Source organism: Monodelphis domestica, chromosome 7 (genome assembly GCF_027887165.1).
Source record: "Monodelphis domestica isolate mMonDom1 chromosome 7, mMonDom1.pri, whole genome shotgun sequence".
NCBI lineage: Eukaryota > Metazoa > Chordata > Mammalia > Didelphimorphia > Didelphidae > Monodelphis > Monodelphis domestica.
In genome coordinates this window covers 139,191,947-139,213,379 of record NC_077233.1, presented here as the reverse complement: position 1 = coordinate 139,213,379, position 21,433 = coordinate 139,191,947, and the positions used below count along the sequence as shown (strand labels likewise).

The 21,433-nt window shown below is 34.4% G+C and overlaps 1 protein-coding gene across 25 annotated transcripts in view; it reads right to left on the bottom strand.

The window, feature by feature from the left end:
• The window catches only part of UNKL (unk like zinc finger), a 151,480-nt gene that overhangs the window by 33,060 nt on the left and 96,987 nt on the right, over positions 1 to 21,433 (bottom strand). For 20 of the 25 annotated variants that reach the window (XM_056805665.1, XM_056805667.1, XM_056805671.1 and 17 more), the window contains 2 exons: positions 17,517 to 17,579; positions 11,210 to 11,387 (listed from right to left, as the gene is read on the bottom strand). In XM_056805665.1, the coding sequence (XP_056661643.1) occupies positions 11,210 to 11,387; positions 17,517 to 17,579 (241 nt within the window). Of the gene's footprint in view, positions 1 to 676; positions 4,156 to 11,209; positions 11,388 to 17,516; positions 17,580 to 21,433 lie in introns of those variants that run through there. The other 5 variants (XR_008913542.1, XR_008913543.1, XM_056805680.1 and 2 more) reach the window with 2 other exon arrangements.

The window sequence follows — 21,433 nt, the reverse complement described above, 5'->3', positions numbered from 1 at the left end:
CAACTCTGACAATATAATTCTGACAAGAAAGGAGTAAGACCTTTGTCAGTTAATGTAAATGCTGTCATGGCAGCAGAAAGGAACAAAACCTTATGACTGCCTGGTCTAGATCAATTCTGTTAATGGAAACCATGGAAATTAGGTAACTTCATAATAAGGACATATTAATAGAGTTTTATTTTTCAAAATAAAGGATTCTATACAGCCAGATTTTTGAATCCAAATATAACTAGAAAAGGTTTCATACTGACCCAAAGCTATTTAAATACTGCTTTCTTATCCTGGTATCTAAAATGATATCTTCACACTTAAAAAAATCTTACTAAGCTAAAACTGAGATGTAAGGTTTGAATACAAAATTGTTTGCTAATACTAGAGCAATGTTCTAATCTATACATTGAAACTGAAACATATCCAGTTAAGATTTGCCTTCCTTATAGATCTTAAAATCACTAAGTGAGAGGTTTTGCAAGGTTTCAATGAACAAAAAACAAAAAACAAAAAACCCCAAACCCTGAACATTTTTTAAAAATCCACATCCTAAGTATATTTAAAAATCAATGTGATATTCTGTAGCATATTATAAACAGATTACTGAAAAACAAATTATGCCTCAAAAACATTTATTTGATAAAATCTTTGCATTAGTTTATTAAAAGAAATTAAGAAAGCTTACCAGCCCTAACTGCTGACTCACTGTCTGCAGCTTCTCCTCCTCCTCTACACACCAATTTAAACATAGAATCCTGCAAACGTACCAGCTAATCACAGCAACCCCCGATCACATGACTGGAGGCACAGCCCTCTGCCAATGAATTCAAATACACTGGTTGCATCATGAACTTTTATGCATGGCTCATTCTGAGAGAGTCTACCATATTAACTCTGAGATACAACAGCATGATATTCACAAACCAACAAGATCAATAGTCAAACAAACCTGTGTGACATGTTAGGCAAATAAATATGTACAAAAGTGAATACCAACTTTGGGAAGCATTTTAATAGCCTCAGTTGCAAGTGCTGATTTTGGAGTCCGACCATACCTTGTGAATTTGAAAATGATCAGTTCTCATTTTATCTCTGGTAGAATTAATATTTTTTATTAAAGTCATCGTTTGATGCCCTAGGTCCTGGGGGGACAAAGCTAGGAGGGTGCAGACTGCACAGAGCTTGTAAAAGCTTCAAAAAAGGGTCCACTGAGAGACTGTGCCAACTGTTCAAAAACCAGCCTAGCAAGTTCAGAGAGGTTCTTTGCCATGTTGACATGAGAGTGACAAACTAAATGCTTTATAATTGTTTGCTTTATCTGTGACATTCACTAAATCAATACATAAAAATCCAAAAAATGATAGTAGAAAATATGAATAGATCTTTTAAAATATAAAGTTCAAAGTTTTAGTCTGTTTTACTTAGCTGTACTTTGTTAGAAGATAGAGCTCTACTGGTAAAGGCCAGAAGAATCACTGGGAAATGGCAACTCTTGGACTAATCCAGCAGTTCTCAACCTCTCAATTAGTAGCAATGAGTGATGCATATAAGGTATTTACATTCTGAATCATAACTGTAGCAAAAATTACAGTTTTGAAGTAGCCACCAAAATAATTTTTTGGTTTGGGGTCACTGCAACATGAGGAACTGTATTGTGGGGTCACGGCATTAGAAAGGTTGAGAACCACTGGTCTAATCAATCAATGAACAAGCACACGCAGCCTATGAAGAATGTTAGACTCAGATTCTTTAAGACCTAGGTTTGAGGGGGCAGCTGGGTAGCTCAGTGGATTGAGAGTCAGGCCTAGAGACAGGAGGTCCTGGGTTCAAATCTGACCTCAGACCCTTTCCATCTGTGTGACCCTGGGCAAGTAACTTAACCTCCATTTCCTAGCCCTTACTACTCTTCTGCCTTGGAACCAATACATACATTGTATTGACTCCAAGACAAGGTAAGGATTAAAAAACAAACAAACAAACAAAAAAACACCTTAGGTTTGAATTCTATCTCAAACAGTTAATAGCTTTGAGACTCTGGGACACATCCCTTACCGTCACTCAGCATGTTTTCTATTCTGTAAAATCAGTATAATATAAAATAGCGCCTATTTCACTGTTTTTTTTTGTTTGTTTGTTTGTTTTTGGTTCAAAGGACATAAGTTTATGGAAAGCACTAGGTAATAATAAAGGTTGTTAGCTATTGAATTGTAGGGAGGTTATGATGCATCAATAAACAGGACATAGCCACATTTATAAAATTATAAATCCTTCAAGCACCAAAGTAGTATTCTACATTTAATTCAAATCTTTATTGAATATGTACAAGCCACATTTTCACAAGAAAACCATGAGATACACTGAAACTGAAATAATATAAACCTCTTCTCCACAGAATCCTTGTTTTTTCAGTCTTCCAAGTAATCTTGGGTCCCCAAAATCCTAAACAAAACTCTTCCCATGATACCTTCCATCCTATTCCTTTTTCCATTCCTCAAATGGTTTACCTATGTTGTTTGCAGTTCCTATTTATTCCTTCCTAGATACCTTACAGTTTCGATTCCTAACTCTACCACTCCACTGATAATGTTCTCTCCAAGAAGAGTAACTTTTTTCTTCATAAACCTAATAATTCTCATTTGAGTCCTTGCTTTTGATTGCTATTGCTACATTTAACACTAGTGTGACATCAACTCAGGCTTGTCAAGACTGTGTACCTTTGGTTTTTATGACATTTCACTCTCCCAGATTTTCACTACCACAATTACCACCTACTACCAAAAGCATTTCTAACTCCTCTGATAGCACCTTCTGGGCTATTCATTCAAACTCTGTGTGCGTCTCAAGATTTACTACTTGGCCTTCTGCCTCTGAATATGCTTTCTCTTGGAGTGCTACCACAACCTCTGAACTGATAAATAACTGTCTTCTCTAACTTGTCAACTAAGTTCCAATTCTATATTTTCAACTACCTAAAAGGAATTCTCTACTTGGATGTCTCTGTCACTAAAACATTGAAAACCAAACAAAAATGTTAAGAGCTATAAGGGCCCTTAGATGTAATAGCTCAAAACCCTCATGTTATAGGTTAGACAACTGAGGCACAGAGAAGGAACATTAATTAAAGAGGTCATTAATTCAGAAGAAGAAGCTCAATGTCATGAAATGGAAGATCTTCCAGAGGGAATGTATACATGAGACAGAAAGGGAGGATAACGAAAGAAAAGTATGCATTTTACATACCTCTGCTCCACTGTTCATCATCTTTTCCTCAAAAATTTATAAGTCTTCTATCAACTCTGTATTCCTCAACTTGGTTAAATGCCAACATCAACTAGTTCCATCTACCCAAATTCAGATTCTCCTCTCTACTAATTTAAATCCTTTATTACTTTCAAAACCCAGCTCAAATCTATTCTTGTAAGTAGTCTTTCCAAAACCCTAAAGGTCATGCTGTTTTTTTTTTCCTTTCTGAATTTCTATTACACTAACACATTGCTTAGCACATATTTTGTTACCTTACATCAGCCTCTAGTTGTTTTATGAATGTATTTATATAGCACTTTTAAAGTTTGCAAAGCATTTTACATACTGTAAGTCCTATAATATCTCTAATGAGGGAGACGCTAAAAGTATTATCTTTATTTTACAGATGAGGAAATGAAGGCTCAGAAAAGTAAAATAACACTACCAGATCATACTATTCATTAGAGTCAGGCAGGAGATTTAACTTCTGCCTTCCTAATTTTAATTCCTAATTCACTATATTATGTTGTTTAGGTATTTAGGTAATTTAGTTGACAACAGTTTCCTTGGAACTTCCCATACTACCTAACATGACATTAATCATGGAAGAAAAGGCACGTTTATATAAACCTGCTCTTTTTGAAATAACAAAGAGCTGCAACTAAAGGAGTGCCCATCAACTGGGGAAAAGCTGAACAAACTATGGCATATGAAAAGAATGGAATATTATTCCCCCATGAGAAATGATGAAAGGAATGATTTCAGATAAACTTGGGGAACCTTGTATGAATTGATGAAGAGTAAAGCAGAACCCAGAAAATAATTTAAACAATAAACAACACCATGGTAAAGAAAACAACTAAAAGACTTAGGAACTCTGATCAATATAATTAATTCTATAGGAATAGTAAGGAAATATGCTATATATCTCCTAAAAGAAAAGTGATTAACTTAAGATGCAGAATGAAATATGTATTTTTGGACAGGGATAATATGAGGATATGATAATTTATTTAGGTTATAATATAAATTAGAAACAGGAGTTTTAATTTTTCTTCTTTTCAATTGGGGGCAGAGGGGAAATCAGGGGAGAAGAAGGGATGCAAGGAATAGTAGTTTAGCAATATGGTTACCAAAAGAGGAAAAAATAAGAAAATAAGAGGAGTCATTAAAGCAATTTAAAAATGCACAAAACAGAATACACAAAATATCAATAAGAACAACAAACCAGAGCCAAGCAGGACAGCTTTGGGGGGGAAAAAAAAAGCTGAAATTATTATATACTTGAAAACGCAAGCTGTATTCATAATGCAGATTTGTAGCTTTTTTACATTCTACTTTATACATGGAAATGTTTGTCTTATTTAGTGTTTGTAAAGTTCAGAATAAACAACAAAAAGATAGAGAAGACTAACAGAATAAGATGATCACTTTGGAGCTGAAAGTAGTCTGAGAGGTCATCAAGAACAATATTCTCATTTTTCAGATGAGGAAACTAAGACCCAAAGGTGAAGTTAATTATTTGAAGTCACACAAGTAAATGGCTGACCCAAGATTCAAGCCTCGGTCTTTTTATTTAAAATTCCATTATCTTTCTACACTGGAACTTAAAGATGCAAGAGATTATGTTATTATAAACTGTAATCTCTAAACTTATTGCCATTTAACTTAGGCTTTCAATGACCAATTGCAGGGGTCCGCAAACTGCGGCCCCCTGAGGCCATTTATCTGGCCCCCACTGCACTTCCAGAAGGGGCACCTCTTTCACTGGTGGTCAGTGAGAAGAGCACTGTTTGTGACAGCACCACAAAGCGCGGCATTGCTCACATACAACACTACTTCCAGTGACATAATCCTTTGCGTGGTGCCTTGTTCTGAGAGTAACTGAATGAGAACAAGGCGCTGCACAAAGGATTATGTAGCTGCACAATGGAAGATGTCAGCACGGTGAGCAGCGATTTGGTGAAGAGGGTTCCACACTATACATACTGCTGCCCAGTATAGTGGTGGCGATGATGGGGCTGTGCGAGGTGTGACAGACCCATCACAGCCAGCACTGCAGCCTCTGCTATCCCAGACAGTGATATACAGATTTGTTCATAGTCTTTTTATAGTCCGGCCCTCCCGCGGTCTGAGGGACGGTGAACTGGCCCCCTGTGTAAAATGGGCCTGGCCAATAGGGACTACAGCAATAGAGTTCCTGATCCCTTTATAGCAGTTCCATGGGTTAAGGTCAATGCTATATTTGAGATATTATGTGGTATTCCCTCTCCTTTGGGAATTTTGACCATAGTCTCTTAATTTCCAAAATCAGTACAAGAATCAACATTTCACTCCCTCAGTTTAGGACTCTTAGAATTACCTAGAGAGCTGCCCAAACCTGCCTATCACTCCAAGGAGCAAATAAGCTTCTGCCTTTATTTCTGAATTTTTAGCTTGAATTTCTAGATGCCATTATTCTTTTCAATAAAAATAAAATTCTGAAAGTGTTCCATACTTCAATTCAGATAATATTTCCTCTATGAAGTCTTCCCTAATCTATTAATTGCTCTCTCCATCCTCAAATCACCCTATACTTACTCATCTGCATCCAAGTATGCCACTCTCACAGCCCCGAGCAACTAAAGCAGGGATTAATTCTATTTTTGCCTTTATATCCACAGTGCTTTGCCCGTATACTAAATTATTATTCTGCTAATTAATCTAAAAGATTAAACTATGCATTTTGCAACAGAGGAAACATTACCTTTGACAATGTGTATTTTTCCCCACCCTCATCAATCTAGATCTTGTTTTATATGCCTCTTATTTTGTTTGTTTTTAATAACCTTTACCTTCCATCTCAGGATCAATACTATGTATTGGTTCTAAGGCAGAAGAGTGGTATGGGCTAGGCAATGTGGGTTAAGTGACCTGCCCAGGGTCACACAGCTGGGAAGTGCCTGGGAAGTGGCCTGGGAAGAGGCCAGATTTGAAGGACCTCCCATCTCTGGGCCCAGCTCTCAATCCACTGAGTCACCCAGCTGCCCCCTATGCCTCTTATTTTGAATCTTTGATAGTATTTATTCTTTCTCATTCTGTATCTTCTCCCCTATTAAGTACCTCTGCCATTAAATCTGCTAGAATAAGATAGCTTGTGGTTTGCCTTGCCTGATTTTAAACTTACCTTTTTTTTGTTCTAAATCTTCCTTAGCAGGTCTTTCAAAGGCTTCATCTACTCACTGGTAATAATCCCAAGTTTGTTTCCCAAACATTTTTCCTTTGGAAGAATCTTATTGGTAACTACAAGTCAAGTTTTTGTTTCTTTTGTTTTTTGCTTCTGAACAGCAGCCTCCAAAATCTCTCTCCAGTTCCAACTCTGGATTCCTTGTCACCAGTATATATTCCTCTATATTTATGTTCTAAACATCAGTTTGAATTCATTCCACTCTAACTATTAATGCACAATCAATGCAAATGTTATTATCAGTGAGGCTGGTTTTGCCTCAATCCCAATATCTCTCCACCCTAAATCAAATATCAGATTTCTGATTAGCCCACTCCTCCCAACTCTGCATTCATCACAGATCAAGCCTCTGGCCAATCATTCATAGCACATTTCAGGTTGCCTCCAAAATCTGATTCCTTTTGGTACATTTAACAATAACTGCAAGTTAGAAATGGACTGAAAACTTTTATTTCCAGCTTTCTTCACTATTAATGAACTTCACAGACTATTGGCATATTCTATTCAGTAATTTGTTTGAGATAGCACAGGAAAATAAAATTAACAAATAATCATTAAATGAATCTATCCAAAGAAGAAATGCAGTATAATTCTGGGAATGTCTATTCTATACTTTCTAGACAAAATTTTTGAATACACCTACCTATGTGTATATATATATACAGTTATATGTATACATAGAATATAAGGAAAAATGTATTATGCTCATTAAATAGAAAAGCTTTCTACTGAATAGCTAACATTTCATTCTATGCAAGTATTAACTCTTCATAAGTTGCCATTAGTCTTTTCTGGATAAAACTGTGTAAAAACAAGGAAATACGCTATGAAAAATATAGACTAAGTAAAATCACTAAACCTTAATATTCTTGGAGAAATGAAGGAAAACATTATTTTTCTAAGACAACACTAGCATGGGCAAAACAAATCATAAGTGGTTTGTATAAGAATGTCTATTTATCTAAGTCTATTAAAAGACAACCCTCAAAGTAATCAAGTGAAACTATGGAACTAGAATTGGCTTTAAAAACAAGTAATGATCACCAAAAAAAATAGATAAAATGGAACAAATTTCACTCTTTAGTTGCTGTTATGTACAAAGGTGCACTGGATGTTGAGTATACACAAAATATATGATATGATCCTTATCATCAGGGGGATATAATGCTATAGGAATTCAAAGAATGGGATAAATGAACTTTCAGGACAGGTGAAGGAAGGTTTCACAAGGGAAGTTTTATCTGGGTCTTAAAGGATGGGTAGCAGTATAAGAGGAAAAATGAGAACTGTCAAGGGCAAGCCAAATAACTTCTCTGAGCCTGTTACCTCATCTACAAAATGAGGGAGTTGGACTTGATGACCCCTAAGACCCTTCCAGTTTTAAACCTATAATTTCACAATAAGAATTTTGAAATAAAAATCTTATTGAAAAAGGAAAAATGTAGCCAATTTCAAATAACCAGTTATAATTTAAAGTCCTAAGTGAACTTTATTATGAGATCTAGAAAACTTGTATAAGTCTAATTCTATTTTGCAATTAAATTATTTGTTAGATTATGCAAAATGTATAAATTAATGAAATATGGACCTTTTGAAAACACAGGGTTAATATGCTCCCATATACAGATTATATGTTGACTGCTAGAGTGCAAAGTCAACAATTCTAAGGGACAAATAAATGTAGGTTTTCCCAAGTCAATGATCTGCTTCTTTTTCAAAGTGTTGTATGTAAATGCTCTGTGCTACAAGAGTCCTCAGCTGAGTCATTACAAATTCTGTGGGTCAGAATTATTAAGATCAAAGGTTTTTCACATGATAGCTCCCCCCCCCCCCCCACTGTCTCCCAAAACAAGCTAGACCTTCATATAAAGAGGCCAAAAAGGTTCTTGGAGCAAGTAGGTGGTATAGTGGATAGTGTACTGGGTCTGAAGTTAGGAAGATTAATCTTCCCGAGTTCAAATTTGGCCTCAGACACTTACTAGCTATATGACCCTGGGGCAAGTTACTTCACCGTTTGCCTCTGATCCTCATCCCTAAAGTAAGTTGGAAATGGCAAACCACTCCAGTATCTCTGCCAAGGAAATTCCAAATGAGGTCACAAAGAGTCTGATATGACTCAACAATTGAACAACAAAAATAAATTTCTTTAATAAGAAATGTCCTTTTCCTCTCAATTTCAAGTACAAATGACAAAGATAAGGCACCCTTCATTTGCTTAAAAATTTTTGTTTGATTTTAAATAATGACACTTAAAGACATGAAATTTATAATTTCCCCATGAGGATGAATATAGTATATGTGAGAAGGCTCTAAGCTTTAATACAGAAATATTAACACAGAAATGCAATGTGCTATTATTTTTCTCAGAGGAATTTATATAGGTAGTTACTACATCTTTTTTTTCCCTTAGCAGTGGAAGGCTCAAAAGGAAATAGGGGAGTTTGAGTACAATTTTCCATACAAAGAGTTAACTAGCAATGGGGCAGATGATTATGGAAACAAAGACAAATATCTGAGGATATCTCTCCATGATGCCTCCCCAAATAAAATCTGTAGTTCTTGATAATACATATTTTTTTAAAAAATAAGCCAAGAAAAAAATGTATTTTAAACCAATTATGCCTAAATATTTTAGCAAAAACTCTTAAGAGAAGAGCATAGATAGATGAAAACATGATTTCTCACTTTTTTTTGGGGGGGGGAGTATATGATTTGGGGTTTTGATTTTATAAGATTATTAATTTTTAAAACAAACAATATTTACATGATGATATGTGTATAACCTAGACTGAATTGCTTGTCAATTCAGGGGGGAAGAGAACCAACATGAATCATGTAACTTTGGAAAACCTATGTGGAAATTTGTTATTAAAATTAAATAAAGATAAAACATAAAAAAACATAGTGAAAACACTTCATAAAGACCTTATGAAACAGATATAATGTTCTAGGCAATCTGATACTACATTAAAAGAAAGTATATTATTAAAATGTGAATACCTCCTTTCATCTATGAATAAATGATGACAAAAAAATTAAATACTGTAGACATGTTCCTAACATATAATTTGACATTCAACTGGTTTTCAGTCTTTCAAAATATCACTGGTCCACAGTGAGTAAAATATATTCAACAAAAGGACTATTTTAAAACATTCTGTGATCTGTATACTTCACAAGGGAAGTTTATGAAAATTACATAGACTTGTTGGCTGTAGGACTCTTTAAATTTGCTACTGCCACATAGGTTGGCAAGTAAATATTCTGATTTTCAAGGCCTTTTAAAACTAATCTGCATACTATAGAAAATATTATCTGTTTCTTTTTAGACATATTAAAAGTAAATGCTCTGTCCTGCAAGAGTTCTCAGGTCATTACAAATTCTGTGGGTCAGATTTATTAAGATAAATGTTTTTACATGATAGTCCCCCACTTAAAATCACTGTCTCCTGGATCTTCATATAAAGAGGCCAAAAAGGTTCTTGGGGCAGCTAGGTGACACAATGGATAGAGTGCTGGACCTAAGTCAGGAAGACTCATCTTCCTGAGTTCAAATTTGGTCTCAAAAACTAACTTACTGAAACAAATATTTTTTCTTAATTATATTTGTACTTATCACAATGAGAACAATGTTTTACATAGGCCACCAGCATATATCTCCTGGGCTAGATAAGATGGTCTAAGTAAGGAAGTATAGTTTTGCAGGAGAAAGAACTAAATTAAGATCAAAGAGAACTTGGTTCTAGTTATGGCTCTGCCACTTATTGGGCAAATCATCCAATCTTTCTGATGCTGTTTCTTCTTTTGTAAAATAAAGGCAATACTACCTATCTCATAGACTATTGGATTGTAGGGCTCTTTAAATTGTAAAGTGGTGTACAAAGAAAACATACTATTACTAGATAGAATTGTTCAGTTTTTCCATCTCCAAGGTATGAAAAACATCAGCATTTCATTTATTGACAGTAAATGTCTCAACCATAGTTTCTTCCTTATAAAAAAACAAACAAACAAAAAAACCAACCCACCTGTCCTGGATGACTACCAGGCTCAGTTCTACTGTTCATAGAGAAGCAGGATCATAATATTATTTTTCAAATCTTGGTCAAGAAAACACTCAGGACAAGTTAAAAGAGGATGGAGACAAACTGAACACTGGTTTTAACACAAGATTAAACCTAGCCAAGAGAGGGCCAAGGCCAATCTCTGTTGCGTTAGCTCCTAAAATTTAATCTGATATTTAGCCACTCTTGCCTCTTTTCTAATCCTACTACCATTCTTTCTTACTCCAGTAAAAATATGGACCCAGAAAACTTGCCAGGGTGCTGGAAATGACAGAATACTAACTACATATTGAATCCCTTTCCATCAGGCTAAAGAGATCACCTTCAGTTTTTTTGTATATAGGTCAGTTCGATTCTTTTAAGATTTATGATCACAAATGAATTATACTGAAATCACATAAGTTATTATAAGTTTCTCATCTATTGTCTAATGTGGCCTTTATTGTTAGGAGGGCATTAGAAGGACGTGAAAGGACTAAATGATGATATAAATACAATTTTTTAACTTTATAGTGAGGTTAAATCAGGTACTGGTTTTTAACTGCATGTGATTAAAATTGACAGATGTAAAAAATGCAAATTACTTTTCAGTGAGCATTTCCAGAATATTTATCAAAAGAGAATAATCCTGAAAAGCTATAACATAAATGCAAAAAGAAAAAAAAGAGGAAACACTTAGACTTACCTATTACTGATTCAACTGTATTACTCGGAGGGTAGAACGGGAGAGCTTTGGCATTGATAGCTGACAGAGTTGTAGGGGATGAACTACCTGATCCAATACTGGAAGCCAGACTAGAAGTTATACTGGAGGTTATACTTGAAGCAAGTGGGTTAACCACTGCAAACACACTGAGGTGGTTCTGTTTAAAAATATATAAATAAAATAAGCAAATGTATTTTTGACAGAAAAATATTAAAGTGACATTAAATACAGTTAATTGGGAGAGGGCGTGGGATTATTAAGCAAATTTTGGAGGTATTATGAATTTCATGTGTTTGTGTGTATTCTGCTCCAAACCAAAAGATCAAAGAAAGTTAACTTTTCCAATTGTTCCAAATGATGTTTTTAAATTTCCAATTAAATGACAAATATGACAGTCTTAAGCAATTTATGACTAAAAAGGCATTACCAAATATGTCCAGAAAGTATGACCTTCCAGATCTGACAGACACAATCTGATTTTCCATAGAAAATTTCTTTTTAAAAGCAGGCACATGCCAGCATAAACAAACAGTGGATTCAGCTGATGAAGATAGATAGATGTGGCAGCAATGATGAGACTAATGGAAAACTTTTTCAAGTATTTCCTGAATGCCTGTATACATATATCTTAAGACATAAAAATATAATGCTCTCCATCATAGCTTCATCCCTTCATGACCCCAAAAATAAATAAATAAATTCCAAAAAAAGATCCAAAGAGGCATACCCAATCTTTTGGAAATTTGTGTTTGAAAGGCTACTTCTGTTGTAAATATATGAGCCTATAGCAAATTAACTTCTGAGAATGATTATATTACTTCCTCCTTTTCCCAAAAGGAATCAAGAAAAGTTTATTCTTTACCTAAGGAAAGTGAAAATTTGGACAAATTTAAAGTATCTTTAATTAGTGAGAAAGGGCCAAGGTAAATCTTAATACCTAAGAATAAGTATGCACCAGAACAATTTAAATTCAAAGAAAATGGGGATTATAAAGATCTTCTCTCACACATAGCTGAAAGTAATGGCAACCCTCAAGACTAAAAAAGTAATAATTTAGAAAAGGCAATACAAAAATATGCCTTCATCTCTTTCAAAGTAGATTTTTATTAAATCAGAAATAGCTCTCTATACATAATGATATTTCTGCCACTATATGGTTCCCTATCTGTAAAAATTTAAACACTAAGGACTTTCCCTATGTCACTTTCAATTTATTCTTTTGACCAAAATAATTTGGTATGGTAATAATTTTGTTGCTGATATCATTAAGTCTATGAAAGAAAAAACCACTAATTTACAATAAACTATCCACAAAATCTAAAATAATTACCTTGAGCTAATTAAAAAAAGTTATACCAAGTACAGAAAAGGTTAAAGTGATTACACTCATGTAACAAATTACTAATACACTCACTCTCCCCTATACAAAGAGAAACATCTTTCTTTATCTAAAACTCACTTCTAATATTTCATCCCTTTCTGATCTTTCCTTTCAGACCATGAGATGTATAGGTGGAGAATGAAACGCTGCATCACTCTTCCTCAGCCTCCCCCCATGCAAATCTATGGCAAGAATTAAAAGACAGGCTAACAGTTACAAGATATAATAGTCCTGGCACTATATCTTATATAGCAACTCAGAACCGTGACAAATTTGTGTGTGTGTGTGTGTGTGTGTAAGAATTTCATGTCATAATGTGAAGTACCTAGATACTCCTATAACAAGCATTATGTAAATGCTTAACAAATCAGAAATTATTCCTCTTAAAATATCAAGGATCACTCTAATGCTATGAGTGAGTTATCTTCCACAAATCTTATGATCTAGAAAGAAATGCAAAAAAAAAAACAGAGTTTTATTCACAGATCTTATTGCAGAGTACTTACAATTACTATTCAGTTAAAGGGCTAGTATTTAACAGTTCTTTCCTGATTCCATATCATTGTACTTCAAGAAGATAACTAAGTGAAGGTCTTGCCCTTTAAGGCAGAAAGAAGCTACATAAATGGAAATACTTTCACTGTGAGATTTCCTCAAAGGCAAAAAATTGCTATAGGCTTATAACCATTTCTAATGGCTAACAATTTAGGAAATGACTTTCTTGCCTTAAAAACAACATCTTTAATTATGGGTTATGCAACCAGGAAGAATATATTCTCTATGCCCAAAGAATCCTAAATGTCAGATCTATAATTGGCCTATCTAGTCCAACCCTTTCATTTTACATGCATGCATGCTACCTAGCTTTCTAAAGGAAAAAAAATGCCTTGACTGAGTCACCAAGTTCCCTGATCCTTAGATGTCTCCTGATTATTCAAAATAAGTCAGATTTGGAATAAGTCTGGTCAAAAGTTTGGAGAAATGACTCAGCAGACTGAACTATAAGGACAGAAGTTCAAACAGCCACTTCCTTGTTTGCTCTTATGTCAACAGATTGTAAGCTAGAACCTGCACATAATACTAAATAGAATAACTGAGTACTCTCACTGTAGGTGTTCAATAAAAGTATGTTGAATAAGCAAACCAGGGCAGGAATATAGGTGGGGACACACCTCAATTGAAAAAGAACAGGGAAAGCTTAACTCAGAATTAAAATGAACAAAGGTGAGAAGTGGCCCAAACAGATATGAATTAGAATGAATCACTACTAGCTCAGAAGGACTATGTAAATTAGGGTAGGAAAGGATCTTTTAGGAAACTGCCCAATGAGCAGATTGCCCAGTTAGATAAATAATGAACTATTATTCATTAACTTTCCTTCAAAGGAGAGGTATGGTATCACTATCAACAAGTATATTAAACTCCTTGTCTTACAGCTTTACATTTCCAAAGGTACATTTTTCTGGTCAACTAATATTTCTGATTCTTAGTAAGAGTTCAATTACCCATCCCATTTCTTGATGGTGTCCCCAAGTTTGTCATCATCCTCATTTAATTACTATAATGATACCAAGTCTTCCCCCCAAAGAATGGTACATAGAGAAATTGTAGAATCCCTCCCAGCGAAGAAATTTAAAAATTTTAAAATTTAAAAAACCCAAATGTTGGTAAATTGAGCCAACTCATTAAGTCAACCATTATCTGGTCTAGTTCCATTAATTAAGATGATTTGATATGATAAAATTCAAATGCATTTTCTTGCCCAAACTATAGTTTTTCAAACCTCTTAACATATTGTTCATTATATCTTCAATATCAAATGGTAATACATCTTCTCCAATCATAAATCATTCATTTCCCAAACCTGTTATCTCTATATAGAAAAGGTGGAAAGACTCTGTATGGTTGAGTGCCAGAGAGCTCAACTTCTAAAATACAAACATTACTGGGCAGAAGATATACCCCTTTCCCAAGGCACTAAAGTGGCACCTTACCTTTTAAATAACCAATACTATTCAAGTGTAGGCCTCGAGATATATATATAGTGGGGATATATACCCCACTAATAAATAAAAATATTGGGTTGATCTAGCAACTTCTACAAAATCTGTACAATCAGTATATGACATATTATAGATGCTAATTTGCAAAGGAAATACAAGTCTAAAACACTAAGTAAGATGTAGCTAAACTTCCTTTTTCTTATAACAGGAGATAAGTTTGTGCCTATTTTGTATAAAGAAAAATTATTGAATACTTCTCATATGATAAGTTTTTCCCATAACTAATAAGAAGGGAAATTGATTTTATTCTAAGAATCTGGTAGGCATCCTAAAATAATCTGTGGCAATTCAGCAAAGCTACAAAAACTTTGAAGAATGAATATTCTAAGTAATTTCTTCTCAAAAGGAGACCAAAGCAATAATTTAGCACTGCCTAAGTGTGCTAAAACTCATTGAAGGATTAATATATACCATCAAGCATTGTCTTAAAACTAGAAAGGAACTTCCTTTCATCTACTGAGAAGAAAGACACATGGGTTTCCAGAGCATAAAAGTTTGAGCTAAGGTTGACCCAGTAAGACTTTTGGGGAATGGGGAGGTATTAAGAATACACAATAAATGGAGCTCCTTCAAGATAAGTCTAGAACAAACCAGAAAGCAGCTCCAAACAATGCATTACTTATTTTTTCATTTAAACAAGCTCAACATTTTAAAAAGTCACAATTTGCCCAATACAAATTCAAGGATAGGAATACAAGGATAAGTGAAAGGAATCTTAGATTTGGGCAACAGTGTAGTGAGTATCTGTGTTTTCTTGATTCTCAATGCAGACATACAACCAAACTTCAACTACAGAAAAGTATCAAGGAACCATCACATTAATGACTAACAGGATTAGAGTTAACAATCATGATTAACGTCTGATCATTCTTAGCCCTGTCTTTTGCAGTCACGACTTTAACAAATATAACTGAAACTATCTTTCCCTAGAATGAAAAATAAAGCCTCTCAGGATAAAGCCATTCAAAAATCCTAGTCTAAAACATAACAAATATAAAATAGAGCAATGATTGCTTACTAAAGGGTCATGTATAAAAAGAAATGCTATTTCTTCCAAGAAGCCACAATCTTCCTTTAGTAAGAGGAAGATGAGCTAACTAATGCCCCAAGAAGCAGAAGAGTCTGAAGAGTAGTTCTCTTAGGCCTCCTCTAAAACAAAGTCATGTGGTTGAGTGTTAAGAAAGCAGGGATTTTAAAGTGAACCAATATGCCTTTGGTGACATCATTATATTGTGATATTACCTAGAATATTTTAGAGGCCTATATGAAAATCTATTATCACTTACTTTCATGGCAGAAAAAAAAGAATAGAAAAATGGGCTAAAAGTCTCCAACAGCTAAACTAAGTCCCATCAACCATCAAAAATTATTTAGCAGGGAGTCTCTTTGGCTCTGCCATTCAGGAATTTAGTGTCCTTTAATGTTCCCTGTGCTCATTCCCTTAGGAGAGGAATGGATAGTCTCTGATTCACAGGCTAGATTCAGTTTTCAGTTTAGTTTTATCAGTCCAAAGATGTGCCGTTACTTTGGTCACAACTGTAGCCCAGGGAAATAAATTTCCTCCAAGTACTAGCCCATTCAAAACAACACTCCTAAACATCTAAAAATAAATATCAGCTACAGAGATGAAAAGTGGAGTTAATCATCTAATTGACATTCCAAAAAATAATGATTAGGTAATCATTCTTATAATCTTCAACCCCAGTGCAAAGCAGGTTGAACAAAACTAGTTTAACATTCTAGAACTTCTTTCTTCTTCAGAATATCTCCTTTTTTATATTCTCTCACCATTCTCCACTTTTTACCTTCCTCCATCCCCATCAATATGTAGATTTGAAAAATATTATTAAATACACTGTATTTATTAAATACCATTATTGCTTGTTCTTAATTTTAAAAAAGTTTTTAATGTTTAATATGTCTCTCTCCCTTTAAAAAGAAAAGCCCACTCCTATATAACTAAACTGATATGCAGTTTGGTTTTCCTTCTTTTAGATCCCTTTGGCTGATTTTCCCCATGAGTTAACTTTCCTGAGCAAAAAAAAAAGTTCCCAACACCTGTTTAAAGGAAAAGTCCTAAGGTGCCTATCTGCAAGGTTTGATGATAGGAAGAATGAGAGCTGGGTACAGAGGGAAGAACCTAAGGCATTTACTATCAGCTACATCCAAGTCTCCATAGTTGTATGGTTAGGATATTTTTTTCCTTTTCCATAACAAAGCATTATAAAGTAAGCTCATTAACTGAACTTCTTAGCCAATAGGCAGAAAATACAGTTTCTAAATGTCAATGACAGGAATCAATTCTAGAAGAACCTACTACAGAAAACCTAAAATATACATGTTTCTTTTTGGTTACAGAGAAAAAGAAGAGGTTCACCAAGACTGGAATATTGACAACAAATATGACAAAGGGTATTTATGGAACTTAGAACAGAAAAATTCTGAAAAAAATTCACTTTTGATTTATAATATATTTTGTTCCATACTGCCTAAGCATACAATGTGCAGTCATTTGAGATTGGCTAGGAAAGTTGACAGATTTCTATAGAATATTTCATTCCACAAGAGATTTTTTTTAAAACTATGTGTTTAAAGCCCTCTTTGTACTATTTCCAAAGTATAAACCTCAAAACATGAAAAACCTATTTAACACCCAAAAAGATTCATATAAGAATACAATAGCCAAGCTACATGACAAAACTGATGGAATGTTTACAAAACTGCAGTATGAATAATAAAATAAAACCTATAGCATGAACGTTTAATACTTTTTGGAAAATAAAAGTAGCATATTCTATTCACAAAGATAACAAATTTAAAAGACTGGTCTCATTGACTGTACCTGTTTATTGTCTTGTTCACTTATTTTCTGGTTATTTTCAGTAGGCAAATTTCTCTGTTTTGCCTGAAACACAGAAATACTTGTATTGTAAAAGAGAATTAGGGATATTGACTTTAGGTTAAAAACAACTCCTGATCCAAGTTGAGTTTTGAATGTATAAAGTAAAAACAGCTAAATCAGGAAAATTATTTAGGACTGTGTGTCAGTCTTTTCAGTTTATTTATTTCTACCTCACAGTCACATGGATATATACCACAAAACCCTCACAGAATGATGCTGGACAGTTAAGTTAGAGAAATAGTTAGGAGAACTAGAATGAATAGCCTATATTTTATGAAGTTTTGTGAAAACAAATCAAAATTTAGTAAGACAACAAGGGAGATGTTCTAAAAGACATTCTAGTTAGCAATTATTTCAAATAGAGTCTAGCTATCATCTTGTTCCTAAGACGGAAAACTATCATTGTCATTTTAGAGTCTATAGAAATAATAGTACTCATGCATATAATTCTAGGCCTAGAACCAATAGTTTTGCCATAAAATGAACATTTAAGTGGAATAGTACTTTATGGAGAATTCCACCATCCTTTTTTTTTAATTTTTTACTTATTTGGCACTCCCAAAGAAGAGAGGTCTGTATTCTCTTTCACCCCTGACCTCTCCAAGAATGAAAAATAATTGATGAGTGGCCATACCATTAAATTTTAGTGTGCTTTGATTTGCTTCCATTATCCCTCCTTACTATCTATTATAATTTTTGTGTATTTCTGCCCATTTTCTTCCTCCTTTCTTAGTTGTACAAAATGGATCCACAAGGAATAAGTTCCAAGGGTGAAGTAGGTAGAAGTGGACTAAGGTTGGTGGGGTTTTTGGTTTTTTTCTGCATAATTAGATTTATATAGCAACTTAAAAAAAAAAAAAGAAAGATTCAGATTATGTTAGCTTTCATTTATTTATTTGCTTACTTACTTATTTAAACCCTTACCTTCTGTCTTGGAATCAATGCTGTGTATTGGTTCCAAGGCAGAAGAGTGGTAAGGGCTAGGCAATGGGGGTCAAGTGACTTGCCCAGGGTCACACAGCTGGGAAGTATCTGAGGTCATATTTGAACCTAGGACCTCCTGTCTCTAGGCCTGGTTCTCAATCCACTGTGCTACCCAACTGCCCCTTGTTAGGTTTTAATATTAAAACAAGAGCTATATTTTCTCCAACCACACAGTGGTGTATTATTGGAAGATGTTTCAACAATGGGAGTAACAATTTTGCTATCATTATCATTTGTTGACTACTATACAGCAATGTCTTCATCATCAATTCCCTTCACTGACATGGAGACAATATTCTGTTTTTCTAATCCTTTTCTGCATAAAGTCTTCATGAACACTGTGTAAAGAGAGATGACGTCACTCTACGTATGTTTCCTGCACTCATTCATTACAAAATGCTTATAACCAGCAAGGCAGTGAATGAGAGCTAGCAGGAAGAATAAGTACTGGACTTGGAATGAGTCAGGCTTCCATACTGGCAACAACTAATAATGCAACTAGAGTCATGGGATTTGGTGTGGATTCCTGCTCTTGATCCACTTTTGTGACCTAAGCAAAACATGTGACTTCTAGGGTCTATTTCCTTATATGGAAAATGAAGTTGACCTAGAGGATCTCTCATGTTCCTTCTAGCACCAGACCAATGATTTTTTTAATTCTTTGCCTGATATTTAATAGCTGTGTGACCCCTGGAATGTCACCTAACTTCTCTAAGCCTCTGTTTCATTATCTGCAAAAAAGAGTTAACACTTTTAATATCTATCTATATAAATGTCAGCTATATAAGGCAAGTAAAAGCTATTTCTCCCTTGCCTCATAGTTACTTAAGTACTTTTCATTCTTTTCATTAAAATTTGAGTTCTTTGGGGGCAGAATCTGTGACAAATTTATCTTTGTACCCCCAATATCTAGTACAGTGTGCTTACTTTGGCAGCACATCTACCAATACCTACTATAGTAACATATATAATAAATAAATGTTGACTGAACTGATTTGAAAACACCACATTAAACATTCAGGGAATACACACATGAAAAAGAAAACGATATATTCTGTCCTCGAGGGACTTACATCCTAGAAGGAGAGAAAAAACTTTCACAAGTATACAACTTTGTTTCCATCAGCTCTTCTATTAAAAGGCAAGAGTGAGGTTTCCTGTCATTTTTACTTCATTTCACCAAGGTCATGAAAAAAAAAAAGGATCAGTTGGATAACCTGGCTAATGTAGATGGAGTCTATGTATCTGCTACAATTTCTCCTTTACTATATCAAGAACAAGCAACTGTCAAGTGAGTTGCTTACATAATCACACAGAATAAATAAGAATTGTTCAAATAGGGTATGTAGTGGGAGAAAAATCATTGTGTTGTGAACCATGTAGCCATAAAGACTTGTTTCTAGGTCTGAAGTCTTCAATTTGTTTTAACCCTGAAGACACATTTTCTACCCTTTTATTTCCTCATTTCATTATCTCAAGTTGGAATTACTACTCTTCTTAGCAATCATTCTAGAAGATGCTTAGATTATCTAATTGCAGCTGAGCAGGTAGAAAATCTGCCACACCTGAGCTACATTCCCAGCATCCTTTTAAGTTACGTCCTCTTTATAACATGATTGTTAATTCGTGCTACCTTTCTGGCATCTAAGGGCAGCATCAATAATAAATAAATAAATAAATATATATATATATATATATATATATATATATATACATACACACACATATAGCTATATCATTGTACAGAATAAAAACAGAATAACATGATCACTTCTCTATAAAAAACCTTTTGGTTTTTGTCAAATTGGAAACCATTAAGGTGTCCAAATGGCTCCTTTTCCTAATGCTGCTAGGAATCCTTCTTTTCTTGCTTATTAATATTGAGATGTAAAAAGCACAAGCTCTGGAAAAAAAAGGGCCCCACAGAGTGGGTCTCAGCTAAATTTATCTCCCTAGCCTCCTTATATAAAATGAGGACTTAACTTAAAAAGATGGTGGGAATGCAGCTCAGGTGTGGCAAATTTTCCATCTGCACACAACTCAAAGGGTTCAATCTGAGCATATAAACTTATAAGGAAAAACTGATGGGAATCTTACATGAGTGAATGAAAGAAAAAACATTTATCAAGCACTTACTACATGCCAAGCACTAAGGATACAAATTGGGGGGAACAGAGGAGACATAGTTCCTGCTCTGAAGAAGTTTCTATATGAATGTGGGAAATAACATATGTAAAATTCATCTACACAGCAAAAGAAAAGGCCTGGATGTCTTAAAGAGTTTAGCTGTAGGTGAACAGCAAGGCTCAGGGTGTTTAGGGTGCACAAGTAGGTCAGATAACACTAACCAGGGGTCTAGAGGGCACGGAGTGGTGAATATGGTGATAGTCAAGGACTTTTTAAGACATAATGTCAGAGCGGGTGTTTGGCCTGACATGTAGCTTGGTAACTTCCAGTTCATCCAACTGGTATGAACAGCCATGCCATTATTCCTTCCTGGCTGTTCAAGATGGGAGGGGCAAATGGAAAGTAGCACTATGTATGGCCAGGTATGGGGAAGCCATTTGATTTATAGTTCATTTGAGTTTAAGTCATAGACCTTTCTATAGCCTGATGATGGTAGAATGTATGGAGTTCACAAAGGTTCAGGAATTTTTGAAGTTGTATTTGTACAATAGTAACAAATACTGTCCAATAGTACCACTGACTAAATTAAAAAAAAAATAGTTTTAATAAAGACGGTGATCAATTTGAACAGGCAAAAGTTCTTTGCCAAAGCGATTCATTTGATTCTCCTATCATAAGGCAAATTATGAACCAATTAATGACTATTCTAGTAACTATGAATAACTAAGAGTATACTAAATTGTGCT